At 36.5% G+C, this 22822-nt stretch overlaps 2 protein-coding genes across 10 annotated transcripts in view; one reads left to right on the plus strand and one right to left on the minus strand.

Annotated features, from left to right (window-relative positions):
- Positions 1-15953, minus strand: part of HACL1 (2-hydroxyacyl-CoA lyase 1) — a 35105-nt gene extending 19152 nt beyond the window's left edge. For 4 of the 8 annotated variants that reach the window (XR_011234060.1, XM_069475433.1, XM_069475432.1 and 1 more), the window contains exons 1-8: positions 15736-15952; positions 15427-15531; positions 9749-9789; positions 7871-7951; positions 6339-6411; positions 4316-4393; positions 2700-2794; positions 794-906 (exon numbers count right to left, since the gene is read on the minus strand). Coding sequence is in view for 6 of the 8 variants with exons in the window: in XM_069475433.1 (XP_069331534.1) it covers positions 794-906; positions 2700-2794; positions 4316-4393; positions 6339-6411; positions 7871-7951; positions 9749-9789; positions 15427-15531; positions 15736-15825 (676 nt within the window). In the remaining 2 variants the exon portion in view is untranslated. Of the gene's footprint in view, positions 1-793; positions 907-2699; positions 2795-4315; positions 4394-6338; positions 6412-7870; positions 7952-9748; positions 9790-14314; positions 14468-15426; positions 15532-15735 lie in introns of those variants that run through there. The other 4 variants (XM_069475434.1, XM_069475435.1, XR_011234061.1 and 1 more) reach the window with 4 other exon arrangements.
- Positions 15954-16032: 79 nt separating this feature from the next.
- BTD (biotinidase) overlaps positions 16033-22822 on the plus strand; it is a 30269-nt gene continuing 23479 nt past the window's right edge. Inside the window, exon 1 of one of the 2 annotated variants that reach the window (XM_069475439.1) lies at positions 16033-16181. Coding sequence is in view for 1 of the 2 variants with exons in the window: in XM_069475437.1 (XP_069331538.1) it covers positions 16101-16111 (11 nt within the window). In the remaining variant the exon portion in view is untranslated. The remainder of the gene's footprint in view (positions 16182-22822) is intronic. The other variant, XM_069475437.1, reaches the window with a different exon arrangement.

Here is a 22822-nt window from a genome sequence, read left to right on the forward strand (position 1 = left end):
CTAGCATGGTCATAGGTGATTCTGGCAGTCTCAGTTCTACAACACAAAATGGATACTACAATAAATTACTGACAAGAATATAAAGTTGGTACAACACCTCAGGAGAAAGCAATTTGACAATATGTACAAAAAGTCTCAAAAATATTCCTAATTTTTAACTTAACTTTTTTTCTGGGGATCTACCTTAAATCCTAAATATGGAAAAAGCTTTAGGCACAAACATGTTTGCCACAGCTACTCTAAACAGACAGTAACTGGAAAAGATTTAAATATGTGCCAACAAAGTAAGTGTTGAGGTACATATAAAGACATTAAAATATATATTATATTTAGGAAATGATTGAAAGATGATGAAAAAATATTATAAAAATATAATGTTAAATGAACAAGGTAGGTTATAAAACTATATAGTATAATCATAATATGTAAAATATGCATGCAAAAAGCAATAGAAAAGTACTAAATGTTAAAAATGTTTGCCTTGGATAAAGGGATTTCTTCTTTCTACTTTTCTGGATTTTTCTAAAAATGTTTATAAGAGTAAAAGCACATTTCACTCATAAGACCAAAGAAATATAAATAGGTGATATTTCCTCAAACAGGTAAGATCTCTGAGCATTCAAGGATAATTCTGTAATTTCAAAACTAATAAATAATGTTAAATGGACAAAGAGAACTCTTATTCCAATTTCAAACATTAGATAGATGCTAATAAATAATGAAGACCATTTCTAAAAAGAATCAAACATTCTTTCAAAAGTCCAGCAAGATTTAGAGTTCTATTCAATGCTACCTTTCCCGATGATAAGAAGAGGCTGTTTGGCATTCCTAATAACAGATGCTGCCATACGTACAGCAGGGGTTTCTGCCACGCTAACAGGAGGTGACATGCAGCACTCCGTGTACCTGGAAATAAAGAGCATGGTTAATTAAAAGAGGCCAACTCTAAGATTTTTTTTTTATTGTAAAAATTTCAAATATATGAAAAGGTAGGGTGCTGTGGCTCCCGCCCATAATCCTAGAACTCTGGGAGGCCAAGTTGGGAGGATCGCTTGAGCCCAGGAGTTCGAGACCAGCCTGAGCAAGAACAAGACTTTGTCTCTACTAAAAATAGAAAGAAATTAGCTAGACAACTAAAAATAAATAGAAAAAATTAGCCGGGCATGGTGACGCATGCTGTAGTCAGGAGGCTGAGGCAGAAGGATTGCTTGAGCCCAGGAGTTTGAGGTTGCTATGAGCTAGGCTGACGCCACGGCACTCTAGCCCAGGCAACAAAGTGAGACTGTCTCAAAAAAAAAACCAAAAAAAAAAAACAAACAAAAAAACCCAGTCATACTGTCTCCAAAGTGTATGCTTTTAAACACTTTACTATATTTCTATTCATTGGGTAAGTTAATATTTTAGTATCATAATATGTATTAGTAAAAAAAAATTAAAGCTGTCACATTAAGTATTTCTGGACACCAAGTCCTCACTACAGCATTTCATTTATTTTAATTAATAAAATGATATTGTATAAAATTTGGACATATAATAAAAAAGGACATTCAACCTTCACAAAATTTAAAAGAAGGCTCATAGAGTTAACTTAGCTGAGGCTTGCCCTCACTCCCAATATTATTTTGATTAGCATATTCAGTTATTATACGGAATAGATGTTCCACATAGAAATCACTCGGTGGTGTACTGAGTGTACAGTAAGTTCCACTGTCTCTCGGTGGTCACTAGAGAACCATATGAACACAAGAGCAGTTATGTACTAAATCATATCCAGCTTGATATATTAACCCAAGTACCCATCCTCATCAGGGGTGACTTAGAGACCAGTGAAACAGTGTTTTTTTTTTTTTATTTTATTTTATTTATATTATTTATTTATTTATTTTGAGACAGAGTCTGGGTCTGTTGCCCAGGCTAGAGTGCTGTGGCGTCAGCCTAGCTCACAGCAACCTCAAACTCCTGGGCTCAAGCAATCCTTCTGCCGCAGCCTCCCGAGTAGCTGGGACTACAGGCATGTGCCACCATGCCCAGTTAATTTTTTCTATATATTTTTAGTTGTCCAGATAATTTCTTTCTATTTTTAGTAGAGATGGGGTCTTGCTCTTGCTCAGGTTGGTCTTGAACTCCTGACCTTGAGCAATCCTCCCGCCTCGGCCTCTCAGAGTGCTAGGATTACAGGCGTGAACCACCACACCAGGCTGAAAAAATGTTTTTTCTATTTATTTTCACTTAGTGTTTCTTTAAGAAATAAGAGGACATGACAAATCACAGAAACCTCAGTTTTGGAATATTTTTAAATCACAGAGACAACTACATAAACATTCTTTATGCTGAATCCTAATAAATTTTCAACAATCACTTCACCTTTTGGCTTACACTATGAAGATTCCCAAGGACCCATACTACAATGATGGGGATGTATAATTATGGTTACTGGAGGAATAATTTCAAATGAGGAGTTTGGGAAGCTTTAAGTATTTGATTTAGTAATCAAATCCAAAAATAATTACTAAATAATATCATTTTAATTAAGAGAATTAAGCCCTTTGGCTAGGATTTAGTTTAATTACTAAATTATCAAAAGTTAAGACAAATGGAGATTAACTTATAAACTACTAGGTAAATTCTTTTTTAAAAGGTAATAAGCATTATAATACATGTAACACTTAAGAAAGAATTCAAGTATAACTATTACTCACTTTACAGAATTCACATTCACCAGGAGGTTCACAAAATCTCCAGGTATGTCAACATAGCAAGCACCCGGACGGCCATAGATACTGCTTCTCACTGCCTACATTTATTACAAACAGAAGAAAAGATTTTTAAAATCTCAATCTTATCATATTCCACTTGAAGCTGTGAAATGAACACAATTTTTAATTTTTCTGGACATGCTTAGTTAAAGAAAAAAACAAAATTGAAATGTCCTCTATTAAGTCTATATTTTTAAAGATATTTTTGTTTAAAAGGGGAGAGACAAAAAAGCATTCATTTAGGGCTTTAAAATTCATATTCTATTATACTTTAGTCTTAGATGTTACTCACTAGGCTCTGCCTGCCAATATTTTACACTGTAACATGTACTTTTACCTGCCTCCTAATCCTAATGATTTGGCAGAGTTTTCAGAAGCTGTAATGTTATTATGTGTGTCAAATGGTTTCTATAACTCATGGTTTTGAAACATCTCAAATGTAATTTCACATATAAATGCTGGGTAACTAATTAATTTATAACATAGGCTGAGCATCCTTAATTTGAAAATGTAAAATCCAAAATGCTCCAAAATACAAAAGTTTTTGAGTGCCCACATGGTGCCACCAGTACCACACCTGACCTCATGTGACTACTCACAGTCAAAATCCAAGTCCACAACAGTTTATTCAGTGTTCCCAAAGGAAAAATAAAATTATATTCAGGCTATGTGTATAAGGTGTATATGAAACATAAATGAATTTCTCATTTAGACTTCGGTCCCAGTCCCAAGATATCTCATTATGTATACGTAAATATTCCAAAATTAAAAAAAAAACCTGAAAACCGAAACACTTCTGGTCCTAAGCATTTCAGATAAAGGATACCCAACCTGTATGCTATTTAATTAATTAAGAGATGGTCTTGTTTTTTTTGAGACAGAGTCTTGCTCTGTTGCCCGGGCTAGAGTGCCATGGCATCAGCCTAGCTCACAGCAACCTCAAACTCCTGGACTCAAGCAATCCTTCTGCCTCAGCCTCCCGAGTAGCTGGGACTACAGGAATGCGCCACCATGCCCGGCTAATTTTTTTCTATATATATTTTTAGTTGGCCAGATAATTTCTTTCTATTTTAAGTAGAGACGGGGTCTCGCTCTTGCTCAGGCCTGGTCTTGAACTCCTGACCTCGAGCGATCCTCCCACCTCGGCCTCCCAGAGTGCTATGATTACAGGCGTGAGCCACCGCACCCGGCCTTAAGAGATGGTCTTATATGATTTAGGCCCAATTTTCAAAAATAATCTTTTGCAAAAACCTAAGGGAAAGAGTACCCAGGGGTTCATTATACTTTTCTCTTTACTTCTGTATAATTAAAAAGATAATTTTAAAAACTAAAGCATAGGAGAAATTTTTTCCAAAAATAACTTACTTCACCTCTCTGTTTCTCTAATTAAATGTAATGACAGTGAACATTAAAATTTAAATAGCTTTTTAACAATGTCATTTTTAAGTGCTTGGATATATTCCTAATTGTCACTCATTCTACTGAGGATAAAAATAAGGTAAGTATAAGCAACTGAGAAAAACCACTTGACTAGGAAAGCTTGCTATTAAATACTGTACCTTTTCAATAACAGAAGGAATAGTTTCTATGCTGGCTGGCCGGGCAGAGAACTTGCTATATAATCTGCAAGCTTCAACCTATATGGAAAGTGAAAATCACTTAAAATTCAGCTTATACATATTACTCTTCTGAAAGAAGATAAAACGTTAAGTCCTTACTTTCTGTTTAGACATGAGAAAATGTATTCCCTAGATTGTTTCTTAAAAGCCTCTTCAAAGCTCAATCAATGTTCTACCTCAGTATGATTCAGGAAGCAGATCAAGACAAGACACCATTTTCAATTCTCAGATTGGCAAAGATGAAAAAGTTTGATAATACACACCAACTACCACAACACAGGAAAACAGGCACTTTAATAAACTGCTGGTGAGAGTATAAATGGGACAGGAAGTCAATGTCTACACAAAATTTAAATGAGCATACCCTTGGACCCAGCAATTCTACAGCTAAGAATACATAACTTTATCTGTTATATCTTGTTACAAGAATAATCTATTTTTACATTTCTGCCAGTTTTCCTTTTATATAGTTTGTTGCTATGCTATTTGGAACATGTGAATAAATTCAGTAGTGATAATTTTTCACTGTTTAATGTACCATGAAGCATTATATAGAAACTGTTTCTCTTGATACTTCTCGGTATGAAATCCATGGAACAACTGGTAGTCTCAGTCCCACAGGCATGACAGAAGATGACTTCTCAAGTTTCAGTCAGTTTATGTCCATGTCCTTTAGTTTTAAAGTTCCACAAGAAACAGATATTTGGATTTTAAATCAAATCAGTGATCTTTCTCTTCAGTTTTTAAATTTAATCTAATAAACTACTATTATTTTCCACTTCAGAAAAAAAATTTGTAATGGAGATTAAAACTCTCTTTTTTCATCTACATAGTTTTTGTAGGAACTTTAAATTTCCTTTTAATTAATTCATCTGCTCTACTTATTTTTCAAATATATCAGCATCTATTTAATAACTCTTGTTATTTTCTACCATTAACTAAATAAAATTTCAATTTCCTTCTAAGAGTATAAAAATATAACTTTGGCATTAACCAAGAGTCCAGTATTTTATTATCAGTTTATCATATATAAAACTGTTTATATTTTGAAGTTCTCAACAACGATTCCTGAATTACCCATAGACTTTGTCTAAGGATTTTAACTTTGCTCAACTTTGTCCTGTAAATGCTCAAATATATTTACATCTTAAGTATCATTCACTGTCACCTATTTGCTTCCTACAACTATTCTTCAAACTATAGCATTTTGTTCACAAATTCTTCCAAATTTCTTCTAATTTTGAAATACTTTCCTTCTTCCTTCTAAAATAAAAATAAATTTGTCCAGGGTTTACACATAATTATTTTGAGTAGGACTTTTCCTCTCCACTTTTTATTTCCCTTAAAGTCCAGGAGGCATAGTCTAAGATCATTTTCATTTCTATATCTTCTTGACTCTTTGAAGAACTTATCTTCAGAGTTTAATATCCTGTCAAAAAGGTATATTTCTTGAAAGTTTATTCCTAAGCACACCCTAGCTCTTTCTTTTTGTTTAAGGGCTGGGATCTCATTCTGTCTCCCAGGCTACAGTGCAGTAGTGTGATCATAGCTCACTGCAGCCTTGAACTCTCGGACTTAAGCAATGCTCCCACCTCAGCTTCCCAAGTAGCTAGGATGACAGGCATGCCCCACCATACCTGGCTAATTATTTTAAATTTTAGATGTGGGGTCTTGCTATATTGCTCAGTCTGGTCTCAAACTTCTGGTCTCAAGTGATCCTCCTGCCTTGGACTCCTAAAGTGCTGGGATTACAGCCATGAGCCACTGTACCCGGCCCCTAAGCTCTTTCTTAATATATCTACCTTGATATTGCCTTGTAGTAGTTCAGGAAAATTACCTCAAGTACCTCTAATTTATTTATTTTAATTTTAATTTTGCAGACAGAAGTTTTTAAAATATCTTCTCTTTTCCTGAACTCTTAATGGTGTGTAACTGTGTTGCTAAAATCTTAAGAGTTAGGTACCTGAGGAAACTCCTGGAAAGCTCCCATCGTTTCTTGATTTCTTTCAGAGGAACCACCAATCACAAGCAAGGGCCTGAGACAGTCATTTTTTAAAAAGATAATTACAAATGAAATCATCATGTAAAACACTCAGCAGAGTGTTCAATGCATAACAAACACTCAATAAATGGTAAAAAGAAAGACAGAGAGGGACAAAAAATATTATATTTTCCCTTCAAAACTGCAGATTAAAAAATATTTAGGAAGCAATCTGACGTGAGAGAACTCTTCCTCAATTTCAGAAAAATACAAAATTTATAGGATATGTTTTTCCTTCCCCTCTCCCCCTGCCCCTTTTAAATGCTGATGCTAAACTTCCAGGTGTAGTGACATAAAATGAATTTTTACATCTTTCCTATTATTCTTGGGATAAGGAGAAGAGAAAATTTACACTTTCCTAAGTGACTCTATTTGGAAATGGCAGAATGTGTGACATTTCTCAGCAATAAAATTCTTATCCTTCAAACTGAAAAAAAAAAAAAAGATACAGCAAACCTTAAGGTACTCAAAAAATATCAGACCATAATTTGTCATGGGATTAGTTTAAAAATATGTATTAGACCATAATGTAGATAAGGGAGAGAAAGACCAGGAAGAAAGAAAGGGAAAAAGGAACTACAAGAAATACAGGGTGAGAATGTAAACAATGTCCTTCACACTAGGAAGATTACGTTACAAATTGATTAGAACATAACCCCCTTCAACCTGACCTTACTAGTAAGGTAGCAGAGATGGGTTAATGGCAAGGTTAGAGAATAGGCAGTTTATAAAGTAAACTCAATAAATATAAGAATTTTAATTGTCTTGCTAACCATACAAAACAAGGTGAAAAATTAGACATATTTTACATACTGAGCTGGGATCTTTAAAAAATAATCTTTCACTTAAGTAAATAGAACTATATACACATTCACATAAATATACACACATATATATATACATATATATTATATATAAGGAAACTCTAAAATGTTAACAGTGTGTATCTCTAAGTAAAGGAAACACTGGTGTTTTTTATTTTCTTCCGAACACTTTATTTTTATTATATATATTTACTAATATTTTATTTTTATTGTACATATTTATATATGATGTTCTGATATACATATACACAGTAAAATGATTACAACAGTCAAGCAAATTACAGATCATCTCACAGTTACTTTTTCTGTGTGGTGAAAGTACTTAAAATCTACTCTCTTAGCAAATCTAGTATACAATATAATATTATTAACAATAGTCCTCATGTTATACATTAGGTCTCTAGGCTTATTTATCCCACATAACTAAAACTTTGTACCCTTTGACTTCCAACTCCCCATTTCCCTTCTCTACTCCTGGTCCCCTCCCCTGGTAACTACCTTTTTACTTTCTATGAATTCAAATTTTTTTTTCAAGTCTTTCCACCCTAGATCAGTAGTAGCTCCACTCAGTAAAATCACGCAGTGACATTCTTAAGAAAATGTTTTTGAGAAAATTAATAATTTGATTACCAACAGTTCATGTTTGCATTTGCCATACCACCCAAGGCGTGGATAAGACCTGGGCCAGAAACAACAAGGCATACTCCCGGTCTAGAAGCAAAACAGAATTTATTTTATTGAAAACAGGTCAAATGTAACAACTGATTCATACTACTTTAGGGTGAAATATGGCAACCTTCCTGGACTTCAAAGGAAGAACATGTAGTCTTTACTATAATTCAAAAAATAATTATTAGAATATTTTTTGATATAAAAAAGAGAAAGATGGTATCAATTTTCTTGCAAGAAATAAGGTACCTATCATCTTCACATCGTATTTCACTAACCTTTTCTTTTGCTCCTATAATTGGGTGAAATCAAGCTGACTGCATACAGAAGCAAAATGAGTACATTTGCATATAAAAAAGTCTTTTTCATTTCTTAATAAATATTATGTCAATTGATTTTTGACAGAAAAGGAATTCTGAATGTAGTGCTCTGCCCAAAATATTTTTAAACTGAACTTGAAGGCTTTACCCTAGACTTTACTTTCTAAGCTTAAAGCATTCATGGAAAACGTATCCTCCATATAATTCAGTTTGCCATTTTACATTTATAAAGTAACTTCTCAAAAATCTCTGCTTAAGACAAATTTCAAAATAAACTTAATTATCACCAAGTAAACTAAACTTCTAGAACAGTACTATCTGACAGAACTTTCTGTGTATGTGTGTGTGTATATATATAAAAAATACAAATGTTTATATAATACAAATGTTTTATATCTGCACAGTCTGATATTATAGCCACTATCCACATGTGGTTACCAAGCCCTTGAAATGTGTCTACCCTAACTGAAAAATGATAGTTTAAATGTTTAGTTAAATATAGTTTAATTTTAATTAATTTAAATGTACATGGCCATATACAGCTAGTGGCTACTATACCAGACAGTGTAGTTCCACAAGTTCACCCAAATGGTAATATGTTTTAAAAGTATGAACTTTTAAGTATTCTCTAATCATTCTGGCATTTTTAAAATTAAGGTGTCAATGACTATAATTTAAATGTTTTTCAGGCTAAACAAAAAGATTACAATATTTTGCATATGTAAATAAAGTGACAGAAAATGGTGAAGATAGTCTTATTGGGATGGCCTATTTTCCTCAGGCTCAAATTCAGAAGGTTCTTATTAGATAAGAAGGACTACTCCAGTGAGGTCTACACTTTGAGACCTCATTAGTTTATACTTCTTAGCAATTTAATTACTAATTTCATTTTTGGAAGTTAAAAAAATGTACTAAAGCTAACATAAATGAAAAAGGTATGATACAAATTATAGTGGGAGTATAAATTTTGCTTAAAAAATATGTGTGTATGTAGGGAAAAAAAAGAAAATATGACAAATTCTCAACAGTTGTGGGATCATAAGTAATTTTAGTTTTCTTCTTTATACTTGTCTATAATTTCCAAGCTTTCTAAAATGGGCACTTTTAAAAAATATATTAATTTTTAATACTAAAAGAGGGGTGAGTAGTTAGGTAACATGGATATACAATAAAAAATTTGAACAAGTGGAACAAGCCTCAACAATCACATTTTTGGACCAAGCATTTTTGTACTGAGTGTGCTTGGGTAAAGTTGCAAGATCCAAGACGTGGTACAACGTCAACTCACTATCTGGTCAAGAGGGATTCACATCACAAACTGGCAACGTGTTCCACTCTAAAACACTTTCCTGGTATTATCCTTTTGATCTGACCCTTTAAAAGTTCTAAATTTCATTATTTTTCTTTATTACTACCATCTTCTATATTCTTTTCAAATCAACTAATCCTTCATTTGAAAGATATAATAGTTCTACCCAAAAATATCAAAGTAATTGAAATAAAACAGACTTTAATTTACCTGCCCGTCAGATATCCAATCGCAGAGGCAGCATAACAAGCCTACAAAGAAAGAACACTGGGACTTAAGCACATGGGGATCCTTATAGTACATGTATGAGAATAATTTACTGTTAAGAGAAGGTAAAGAAGAAATTGGAACATTTCCCATTTTAAAAAGAAATGTTCTGCCCATAAATTTCAAATAATGGTATCGAATTTTTAGTTCTTAAAGAAATTTCTTTACATCCATGTTTTTCATAATATCCTCTTACAATTCTTTAAATATGTACAGGATCAATAGAAATGTCCTCTTTTTATTACTGATATTGGTAATTTGTGCTTTCTTTTATTCCTCAGTCTCATGAGTTTATCAAATTTATTAATCTTTTCAAAGAACCAATTTTTGGCTTTGTTGGTTTTTCTCTATTGTTTCTATTTCATTGATTTCTTTTTTTAATTTTTTTTCACCCTACATGAACTTTGACTACTATTTCATTGATTTCTGCTCTTGTATTTATTATTTCATTCCTTTCATTTTGAGTTTGATTTGTTTTTCTTTTTGTAGCTTCTTGAAATACCAGCTTACAGCACTGGTTTTTGATCTTCACTAATAGATTCATTTAAAGCTATTCCCTCTAAGAACTGCTTAGTAATATGCTACAAGTTTGATAACTCATCTTTTCATTATCATTCAACTCAAAATGTTTTCTATTTTCCATTGTGATTTCTTCTTCAACCCATTGACTAATTATGGTCTGTAGTGATTGCTATCTCCTTTTTTATTCCTCATATTGGTAATCTGTGTTTTCTCGTTTATTCTTCATCAGTCTAGCTTGAAGGTTACTGATTAATCTCAAATATTTACAAAATATCAACAATTGTGTTGCTTAATTTTCAAATGTTTGGAATTTTTTAGGGATCTTTTTGTTATTGGGTTCTAGTTTATTCCACATGCTGAAGTTACATATACTGTATATTTTCAATTCTTGGTGGTTTATGGCCTGACTATGGTTAGTTTTACTTTTTAAAGGCACTTCGGCTCATAATCAGGAATAAAGAAGAGGTGCAAAATTAAATTAAATACACACAAGATAACCTGGGAAAATGCTGAGTATTCTCTCAAATTCTTCTTAGTCTAGGATATTATTTTTTTCAGCATTATTTCTTCTTATTTCTTTAGAAATAACAATAAATTGGGTATTTTCTAGCCTTCAATCAGCTTTAAATGAAGTAGTATACTAATGTCAAATAAATCCTTGTTAAGGATTTAAGGACATACATGTAAAAAAATAAAATAAATGTTTATGAATCATAATCTTAACTGGCTCCACTATCATATACCCACTAAGAAACTACACAAAGGCTCTGCTCTTTTTTTGTGTTGCTATTCTTTACTGGCCCTGTCTCTTTTCCCTTTTCCACATGAGGCCCAATTCACGTAGGACAATAATAAGACAACTCCTAAGAAATGAGAGTACATAAAACAAAATCCCTACTGTAATAAGAATGCTTATTTAGGCCAGGTGCTGTGGCTCACGTCTGTAATCCTAGCACTTTGGGAGACTAAAATGGGAGGACTGCCTGAGGCCAGGGTCTCTGAAACCAGCCTGAGCAAGAATGAGATCCTATCTCTACAAACCATAGAAAAATTAGCTGGGTGTGGTGGAGCGCCTGTAGTCCCAGCCACTCAGGAGGCTGACACAGGAGGACTGCCTGAGTCCAGGAGTTTGAGGTTGCAGTGAGCTATGATGACGTCACTGCACTCTAGCCTGGGCAACAGAGCGAGACCCTGTCTCAAAAAAATAAAAATAAAAGGAACACTTATTTAGACATTGAGAAGGATTGCCCCCTTATGACAGCTGGGTAAGAAATGTTACTATGCAATGCAAAACATAAAACAACATATAACAAAAAGCATAGTAGGTGTCAAAAGATGAGAGGTAACTGGTTTTATGACCATAAAAACTCTGTTTTTCTACCAAATTACCTGCACTCACAGGCAGAATAGTGTACGGAGAACTTAGGAGAGCAGGCTCTGGAGCCAGTATGTTTTGATTTCAATTCCAGCTCCCCTACTTTCTATTGTGTAATTTTGGCAAGATGCTCTGCACTTTGGCTTCCTGATCTATAAAATGAACAAAATTCAAAGTATTGCTGTGAGGGTGAAACTGGTTCATATATGTTAAACACTCAGAATAGCGCCTACACACAGTAAGCTTTCAATAACTGTTAACTTGCTGACAATCTACCTACTTGCTGGCCAAATGGTCAATATTTGTCTTGATTACTCTAAGGATCTGATGAAAGACAATCAAGTCACACCTAACTACACCTTTCTCTTTAGTAGAATTGCCTTAGATTGCCTTGGCTTGCTCTCACATTCCCTCTGAATTATCCTGTCACTACTCTTAGTTCAGGTACTATTTAAGTCTTCTTTTGACTACTACAAAAAGTCAGGCTGCCTGAGGGACATATGTACTGGGATGTCCCATAGGCACCTCCAAAATTGAACTCATCACCTTTCCCCTCCAAATTGGCTCTTCCCTCTGTAATCCCAATCTCTGTCAGAGAGAATATGATCAACATAGTCACTCAAGCAAGACCAAAATTTAGGAAGAGCCTGTCTTCTTCCTAGCTGGTTAATGCCTAGTGAGCCTTCAAGACAGCTCAGACATCATCTCCTGTGGGAAACTTTCTCTGAAGTCTTTTTTTTTTTTTTTTTTTGCTTTCAGTTTAAAATTTACTTTTGAATGCAAGATTTATTAACATAATGCATATTTATTATGTTATACACATTTTATATGATAGTTTTCTTAGTAGATTCTGAGCATATAGTGAGAATAAGATAGAGGAGATTTGTGTTCTCACAATAACACTGTACATATTGAGTAAAAAGTTCTTATTGTGCAATAGTACATTATAAACTAGAGGTTACATATGGAAAATAATTTACTATTAACTCTTAACATATTTTAGTCTTAATAGAACATGATACAAAATAGCACAATAAAGTTTAATTCTTGAGAATTAACTAAAACTTTGTTTACTTTCCATCACTTTACTGAAGCTGTAAATAAGATGAGAAAAGAGAAATACAGTTCAAGCAAATAAGAAACATCTTTGTCTTTCATATGCAAAGTAAACACGCTAACTAATGTGGCCTAATACTATTTTCTAGGTCTGTAAAGCATTTTTAGTTGATTTCATTTAACTCATGGCTAAAAGCGTATTTCAAGAGTTACACCTTGCTGGGTTATCAAAAGTGCATCTAAAATTTACTTTATACAATTGGCAACTTCAAAAACAAATGTGTTGTTGCCAGTTATTATTCTTTAGCCTTAAGAATTAACATAGATGGGCTTGCATTTTCCACCTTCCTTATTTTCTCTTTCTATATTGAGAAATAATTAAAATGGATACTATAACATATACTTCATATTTTGCTTTCATAAACACAAATGAGTTATTTGAAACACAGTTTTGTCTCATTCAACTGGACTTTATGTTATTTACCATGATAATTTAAACAGTTCAAAAAAGAATTTATAGATTTAAACTTCTTCATATATCATTTGATCCAGCAATCCCACTACTGGGCATCTACACAAAAGAAAAAAAAGATGTCCTATAATAAAGACGTCTGCACTAGAATTATGTTTCTGCTTTTTTATAAAGGACCTAAAAATGTCCTTTTTTTTTTTTTTTAAAGATTTTATTTTTTTTTATTTTTTATTTTTTTTTATTTCATCTTGTTATGGGGGATACAGAATTGCAGGTTACATACGTTGCTCCTGTACCACCTTTCCCCCCAAGTCAGAGCTCCAGGCGTGTCTGTTCCCCTCTCTGAAGTCTTAAGCTTTTACAACACCCTGAATATATCTTTATCACAAGCACTTATCACATTATAATAAGATTGTTTGTTTCTGTCCACAGCTAGCTTATAAGCCCCTCAAGGTTAGGCAATGATTATCATTAATCTCTGCATCCAGCAACCAACACACCACAAGGGACCTAAAGAACCCTCAACTAAGCTTATAGGGACTGAAATAAAACTTGAAGCTAGAGTCTGTCTTCTGGCTCCTACCTGCTGTTCCATACTCATGGTACCATGAATATCACCTATCTTTTTTCTTTTTTTTTTTTTTTAAAGACAGGGTCTCTTTATATTGTGCAGGCTGGCCTCAAGCAATCCTCCTACCTCAGCGTTCTGTGTAGCTGGGAGTACAAGGCACACACCACTGTACCTGGCATAATCTTTCTGAAGTACAAACCTAATTATGTCTCCCACCTATTTAGAAAACCCTTTACAGTCTCCCCATTGTCTACTGGAAAAAAGTACAAATTCCTTTTCCAGTTAGAAAGGATTCTCCACATCTCCCCTCAGCCTACCTACCAGTCTCACAGCCCACCATGCCTTTAACAATCTAGATAGAACAGTATAAACTAACATTACCTCTACAGGCAATCTTCCCTGTCACACTCAAAGAGAACCAGTATTCCCCTCTGTGTTACTACTATTCCTTATAGGTACATCTATTGTGAGAATTATACTAGGTAAGTTTTTTTCTGTATGTTTTGCCCTCACCTTCTTAGACTGTGATTGACTTGAAGGTCAAGACTAAACCTCACTCCTTCTTTATATCCCTTTCTCCCACAGGTTATGGAGCACAATGCTTAGTATATAGCATACACTCCATAAATATCTGCTGGTTGAAGAAGAAATCAGTGGCAGACATGTCACCTCTGGAAAACAATAAAATATAGGTCCCAATAATAAGTCAATAGTGTCATCTTTTCACACACATGAAAGAAAAGAATGTTGTTCCAACTAAGTAAAAGGTAGAAGCAACACAAATTCAAAACCCATTAGCTTTAAGATAAAAAAAAAAATACAAATCTCAAACTTTATAGATAAGGAATATCATTCAATTAATAAATAATATATTAAGTATCTACATCATGCAAAAACCCCAACCAAACCAGGCACTGTGGGGATATGATAACAAATGAACCATAATTTCTGCTCTCCAGGAGTTCATATCTGATAGCAGAGGAAGGGCACCATAGGGGGTCAAGGCAGTTGTCTGGGCAAAAGAGGGTAAGAGCCTAAATTAGAGGGCAATAGTTGAGAGTGTAAAGCAGGAATACTTAGCCTTAGACAGACTGACAGCATGTGACATCACAGAAGTGGATTCTTGACCTTTTAAGCCAGCATTGCTGAGAGAAGAGTGAGAAGTGGGTTGGCAGAGGATGTACTTAAAGTGGGTTGATAAAATGTCATACCTTCCTTTCCCTGTTTCAAATATGCCTCTAAGAAAGGTGGCAGCACGATGTAATAGAAAGAGCACTAAATTAGGTTTGGGGACATCTGAGTTTCAATCACAACTTTATCATATGTGACATCCTTCACCAGCACAATACAGTATAGCAGTAAGAGCATGAACTCATGCCCAGAATACCTTGGTTCGAATCCTGGCTCTGCCACTACCAGCTGCATCACCCCAGGCAAGTTTTACTTAAATTGTGTCTCACTTTTCTCATGTGTCAACTAGGATCAACAACAGTTAATAATAATCAACAGTGACTGATATGTGTAAAGCACTAGAAAAGTGGTAAGCACGAGTGTTTGCAATGCATAACTGCCACTGTCAGTGATCATTCCCAGTAATGCATTCGGCTGCCTGCATCCACACTCACCGCTTGCTCATTCCTCATCCCGATGTACCTGATGCCCAGCTCTTGGGCAGCAAAGGCAATTTCGGTTACTGGGACGCCTACAATGCCAAACATGTACTCCACACCCTGGGGGACAAAGAACAGGGGAATAAACATCGCCACATCCTCCCCTCCCTTCGGCGCGCTAAAAGGAAAATCTCCCACAAACTTTCCTTCCCCCTTCCCGCCATCACCCGGTTCTACTCCGAGAACAGTGTCTGTCTCCAAGACAACAAATCGGTCCCCGCCGGCTTCCGTAGGAGCCTTTTTCTTCAGAAAGGTCGATCGTACTTGCGTTTTCAGAGCCTGGGCGATGACTTTAGCACCAGACACTTGCTCCTCACTTCTGTCGCTGGGCTCTGCGAAGTTGCTTTCCGGCATCTTCCACCTAAAAGGCCACGGCACTGTTGCAGTTGACAGCCGAGCTGACACTGAGACCCAGCAAAACCAACCCGAAGACACACGCTCGCCTCTGACCGACAGGAGGCGGGCAACCAACCGCTTTAAAGAGGCGGGGCTAACTTCGTGCGCGCTTGGGGAGACGGGAGTCTGTAATCACGCCCGTTCTCCAATCAGAAGCATCCCCTGTCCCCGGCTCCGCCACTCGCGGGGTCAGAGTGCCAGAAGGAGGTGGGACCAGCAAGAGGCCGCGGCCTATGCCGAGCAGGTAAGAAGCCGAACCTCGGAGGCCTCTCGCCATCGTCTCGGACTCCCAAGAGTTTAAGGGCCCGCCAAGGGTGAGTGGCGCATGCGCACAGTCGGGTGGAAGGCGGGCTATGAGCCGGGGCGGGAGGGGGCGTGGCGCCGAGCGCGATCCCGGTCCCGCCCCCGCCCCGCCTCCCAGGGGGCTGCTGGGATCTGGGGGGCTGGAGCGCGCATGACGTTGAGCCAAGTTTCCCTTCGGGGGTGTTGCGTTACCGCGTCTTGTTTTCTAGGCTTTTACTTACACGCTTTGTGGTTCACACTCTCATAACTTCATGGCTTGGCACTCCGTAATCATAATAACGCGTGTTACTTAAATCCGTAAGCAGATGTGTGCTCTTTATCCCCGTTTTGTGTTTGAAGGCACAGAGCTTCCCAGCAAGACATAATTTACTCAGTCATTGGATCCAGGCCATGCTTCAGATTCCGAATCCTGTTTCGTATTCACACTGTTCAGCCCTTGGGTCACAATACTTTGAACCTACTTAGTTTTGAGCGCTGTGTTCCCCAGCCCTTGCTACTAACCCATGTTACTCTCTATTATTATCTTTCCAAAGTCAGGAAATGTGGCTTTTCATAATTCTTGGATTCAGTCCCTGCCTATAACCAACCATCCGCTGCACCCGACAGCATTTTAAAACATCTTGAGTGACAAAGATGCTTACAATATGCGATTTCTAAGACTACCAACTCAGAGTCATTAGACCATCTATCTGCTCAATAACAATAAACTTAAAATCTTCAATCATAAAGAATGGCGCTTTAGTTTTTGAGGATTTCAAGTGTTAAGCAGAAAGACCAGTGCTATGTGGATGGTAGAGAGACAAGAACAGGGGGGAGTGGGTCATGGGTAGTGAAACGAATGAGAAACATTGGAAGTGAAAAGATTTCTAAAACCAGACATTTTCACACTATAGTCCTGGGCCGTTCCAAAAGGTCTTCCCCTCTATTTCAAACCCTCACCCCACCCCAAGCAAAAGAGAGTGAAATTGTTGCTTCCCTGGGTACAGGGGCCCCTCTAAGATAGAGATTTCTTTGAAGTTTCAGAGTTCATCTTAAATGTAGATTTTGCATCCTACTCCAGAATGTATCCATATTTTAATTTAAAAATAGCATTTTACTTATTGAGGTAGAATAAACATACAATTAAATGCACAGATCTTAAATGTCAGTTAGATGAGTTTTGACAGTTATGTATACCTATGTAACCACCACCCAAAACAAAAATGACATTTTAAACTGTTTATTTGTCAAGAACTTGACATTTTTGGAAAGATGCAAAATGTTCTTTGTGTGTTTTGAGTAATCCTTGGCACATGCGTCCTGTCGCTGTTTGTGCAACACATAAGCTTACTGTTTATATCAGTACCTGTGTTACAGTCTCTACCCCTATTGCATCAGAATCACTGTGAAAGCTTTTTCAAAATACAGCTGCTTGGTCCCTACTCCAGATTCTAGGGCAAGTTAGGCACCTGTATTTTTTTAAAGTTGCTACCTGATTTTGATCTCAGCCCTGAGATGAGAACCCCAGCTGGAAGCCTGAGTTAATAATTAAATGTATGATTACCTAACTGTTACCAACTTAATACTGTTGATTAATTTGGGTTTACAGGTTCAAGGCTGGTTTGACATTAACAGCGCAAGCTGCATTCATAATAACCTTTGTAGTCTCCATACAAAGGAAAAATTTTGTAATGAGTATTTTGTAAATAAAGGTACAGTTAGGTACAATTTCCCATTTTCCCTATGTATGGCGACTTTTGGGACACCCTGTAGTTAGTCAACTCACCAGGCCTTGCATCTACTTCTGTGTCAAAAGAATCACTGACAGAATCATTCAGTATGAAGTGCAGTGAAAACTGAACTGTGAATTGGAACAAATCCCCGGAATGCAGGTTAACTGGTTTTTCAAGAGGATAAATTCTCAACTGGCTGGATTCTATCATTTAGCAAAGAGAAAAATTGAGATTGTATAAACTTCCACCTTTACACCTTTTCAGTTAGGGAGGCAGCATTCCACTGTTCATTTGGCTTTGATGATTCAGCAGGAGTGACTTGGCCCTGCATTAGCAGGGCCAAAGAGCAACCCCTTTTCAATCAGATTGTAATTATAGCATCCCAGGATTCTTTTGTAATTTATTCAAGGCCCTTTGTACAGAATTCTTAAGCAGTAACCATATTCTTTATTACTTTCATTGACAATAGACATAGAATTTTATTTGTTGAATATTCTATTACAGTTTGTTTTGTTTATTTATTTATTGGTGGGACAAAGTCACAAGAGGAATAAATCTAACCTTTTTTTTTTTTTTAAAGAAAATGCTAGGCCGGGTGCGGTGGCTCACGCCTGTAATCCTAGCACTCTGGGAGGCCGAGGCGGGTGGATCGCTCGAGGTCAGCAGTTCGAGACCAGCCTGAGCAATGAGCGAGACCTCGTCTCTACTAAAAATAGAAAGAAATTATCTGGCCAACTAAAATATATATAGAAAAAAAAATTAGCCGGGCATGGTGGCGCATGCCTGTAGTCCCAGCTACTCGGGAGGCTGAGGCAGTAGGATTGCTTAAGCCCAGGCGTTTGAGGTTGCTGTGAGCTAGGCTGACGCCACGGCACTCACTCTAGCCTGGGCAACAAAGCAACACTCTGTCTCACAAAAAAAAAAAAAAAAAAGAAAATGCTGAAGTATTGATAACGTGCTTTCCAAAGAGCAGAGCCAGTCATCAAAGAGTCTGTATACCAATTACTCTATTTGGGGGTTCTGGATTTGAGATTATGAGAAAGAGCAATTTGTCAACTTTCTTCCATCTAAGTGAAGAGGATATCCAGGGAATTTAGTAAGAGTTGCAAATATAGTACCTGGAGAAAATATACTCTGTAAAGACTGAAGCTTCTACAGGCAGTAACTCCTAAATCCCCCAAATTGGGATAGTACATTTGAATTTCAGTCAACTAACAAGCACACTAAGAATCCTTGTGATTATTTAAAAGCATAACTCTAGCTGAACCTGTGATAAATATTATTACAAACATGTCTCCTCAGAATGTGAAGTGTTTGGTTATCAAGTGAAGAAATGAACATGTCATAGAATAGCTAAAAGTGAAATTGGCTAAAATAAAAGAAGAGAAAACTGAAACTGAATATCTTAAAAACAAAAATGCAGAAACAATAGCAAAAAAGGAAATCCGTCTAGAACACTGTTTTTAAAAGCAACACTGAAAATTGTACAGCAGGAAACATGCTTTAGAAAATATGTCAACATAGAGCAGGAAATAAAATAATGCAATAAAATGGTTCTTTGAATAAAATGGGTTAAATTGATTTTGTTTGCTTCTCATTAACTTTGTGGACTTCAAAGTACTGAAGTTCATTGATAGGCTTGAAGCAGAACCATTGAAAAGCAACTTTATTATCGAGCTAGGGAATGATATTGACAGTAACTCAATAACAAGAAGGTTGATAATAAAAGTTCCCGGTGCCTGTTGACATTTTTCCCAGGTACCCTGTGACCTACGGAAATGTTGGATTCCTGCCTTTGGCGTGGGCTGGCATGCCCTTTGCCTTTGATTTCCAAGGGAGACCTGGAACCGGAACAGGGAATACTGTGGGAAGAAAACTGAAGGAACATTGTTTCCCTGTCTTAGCTTTGTGTTCATCCATTGTGAGTTTTTTTTTTTTGAAGCAAATTTGGGATAGTTTGACATCAGCAGTCGTTACATCATTGACAAAGATGTTTACTTATGTAAAATGCACCAGGAAATGATGACAACTGTATGTTGTGCTATGAGGACTTAGGAGATTTATTTCAAATGGCTTAGAAACCATAATATATTATTTCTCAGTATGACAGAACTCAACACTTGGGTGGCCCACCATAGTAGGAGGACAGCCATGAAATATGATACCAGTAGTGAAATGTTTGCTGTTTTCAGTTATTTCTCCTGTTTTTCCATTAGCATTAGCCCTTTGCTTTTTAGCTTTTTAAATTATACCTATTGCTTTGTTTTGATTTTAATCTCTCCTCTATGTCTGCAAAACAAAGACTCATTTCTGAGGCAGAACCTCTGAGTGTGAGGTTGAACTGGGATTGTAACCCCAGGTGAGGGACATCTTCCTGATGAAGAGCCTAAGCCCTCAAACTTCTTTTTGCATCATAACCTTTGAGTTCCTCTTTGGAGCTTATCTGTAGTTTATTGTTTTTGCTTTTTTAAATACACATTTAACATTTATGACATCTTTCAGACACATGAATAGGATCCGAGATTGATACACACCCATTCACCTGGCCTCTAGCTTGAATAATACAATATTACAAATACGGCGAAGCCCCCTGTGTGTCCCTTCCCCCTCTCATCTCCTTCCCCATCCCACGGAGGTAACCAATATCTTGAATTTGGTGTTTATAATTCCCACATTATTTATTCTTTAGGCGATGGGCATTTTGGTCATTTTTGCTTTTCATTGTATAAACAGTGTGCTGTGAACACTCTTCCATGGCTGCTTCGTGTGTGCATGTGTGAGAGTTTCCACATATGTGTTTGACGGGTGAGGGAGGACATCACCAGGTTTGCTAGAGATTGCCAGGTTGCCGAAGTCATTGTGCCAATTTATACTCCCAACATTTGTGTATGAGAACTCTCTTTTCTCCATATCCTTAATTGTGGAGCTTTAAAAATTGTTGCCAATTTGGTGATGTGAAATGGCTTCTCATTTCCATTTCCCTGATTACTAATAAAGTTAAGTTATATTTGTGTGTGTGTGTGTGTGTGTGTGTGTGTATGTATATAGGGCAGAGGGGTTTCTTTCTCTGTGAATTACCTGTTTACATCTGTTGCCCATTTCTTTATTGGATTATCTTTCTTTTTGATTTGTAAATGTTCTTTGTATGTTCTGAATGCTAATTCTTTGTCTTTTAACATTGTTCATAGTTACTTTTGAGGTGTAAAGGGGTTATTCTGTAGTCACATTTGACAATTATTTTCCTTTACATGTTATATTTTTTGTATCTTGTTTAAAGAAACTTTCTAACCTGAAGTTATGAAGATTTTTTTCTATATCAAAAAGTTTAAAGTTTTATTTTTATATTTATGTTTTATATTTAAGTCTACCTGGAATTGATTTTTATATGTGATGGGAGGTAGGAATCCAGTTTTTTCCCATATAATATCTGTATCAATTAGATTTTCAGTATAATTAACCACCCCAAAACTTAGTGGCTTAAAACAACCACCATTTATTTAACTTATGTTCCTTACGTTCTAAGGCTGTGCATAGCTGGGCTCACCATGTGTCTGTAGTCAGGTGCCAGTCAGCTAGGTCGCTCTGCCACTGGAGGTTGACTGGTTGTCCACTGGTATAGTGGGCATGTTGCCACTGAGCCAGGTATCTCTGGTCATTCAGCAGGCTGCCCGGGCTTCTTCACATGATGGCAGTAGGTTGATTACAAAAGAGTTGTCAGATTTAGGGAGAAAAAATAAACAAAAAAACAAGACACCAAGGCTCTTAGTTAAATTTGAATTTCAGATGAATAATGAATCATTTTTTTAGTATAAGTATGTTCCAGCATATTTATTTATCTGAAATGTAAATTTAACTTGGCCTCCTGTGTTTTATCTGGCACAATCTTGATTCCGGATGTTAACGTAGCTTACATTCCCCAGTCTTCCTTGTAGCTAGAAGTGGTCATGGTTCCCAGGTGGGCCAAATCAACTTAAATGGAAGTCACTGGACAGGGAGTTTGGCAAGCTGATGAAGCTGGCAGGTACCCTCCAACTCTTCTTCTGTATAGCATGGTAATTGGAGTTGTAGCAATCATTTTGCAATCACAAGGTGACTCTGAAGATGGAAGCTAAGTGCTAAGGAGTGAGGCACAAAAAGAGAAGGATCCTGAGTCCTACCTGACATCATGGAGCTCCCACCTTTGTCAGGTTTTGTGATCAGAATTTTCTCACTTCATCAAGAAAAAAAATGTCGTCGTCTTTTTTTTTTTTTTTTTTTGAGACAGAGTCTTGCTCTGTTGCCCAGGCTAGAGTGCCGTGGTGTCAGCCTAGCTCACAGCAACCTCAAACTCCTGGGCTTAAGCAATCCTACTGCCTCAGCCTCCCGAGTAGCTGGGACTACATATGCGCCACCATGCCCGGCTAATTTTTTTCTATATATATTTTTAGTTGACCAGATAATTTCTTTCTATTTTTAGTAGAGACAGGGGTCTCACTCTTGCTCAGGCTGGTCTCGAACTCCTGACCTCTAGTGATCCTCCCGCCTGGGCCTCCCAGAGTGCTAGGATTACAGGCGTGAGCCACCGCACCTGACCAAAAAATGTCTTCTTTTACTATATTCTGGGATACATTGGGTAGCATTGGGATTATTTCCTCCCTTATAGTTTGAAAGAGTTCCTCTAGAAACTATCTGGGCCTGTTTTGAGGGTGGAAGATGGGTGGAAATAGTTGTTTGATCCCAATTCTTTTTTTTTTTTTTTTGAGACAAGGTCTTGCCATGCTTCCCAGGCTTTAGTGGCGTGGTGTGATCATAGCTCACTATAGCCTCGAATTCCTGGGCTCAAACAATCCTCCTGCCTCAGCCTTCTGAGTAGCTGGGACTACAGATGCATGCCACAATGCCCAGCTAATATTTTTTAATTTTTTTGTAGAGACAGGGTCTCACTATGTTGCCCAGGCTGG

The sequence above is a fragment of the Eulemur rufifrons genome, chromosome 7 (genome assembly GCF_041146395.1).
Source record: "Eulemur rufifrons isolate Redbay chromosome 7, OSU_ERuf_1, whole genome shotgun sequence".
Lineage (NCBI taxonomy): Eukaryota > Metazoa > Chordata > Mammalia > Primates > Lemuridae > Eulemur > Eulemur rufifrons.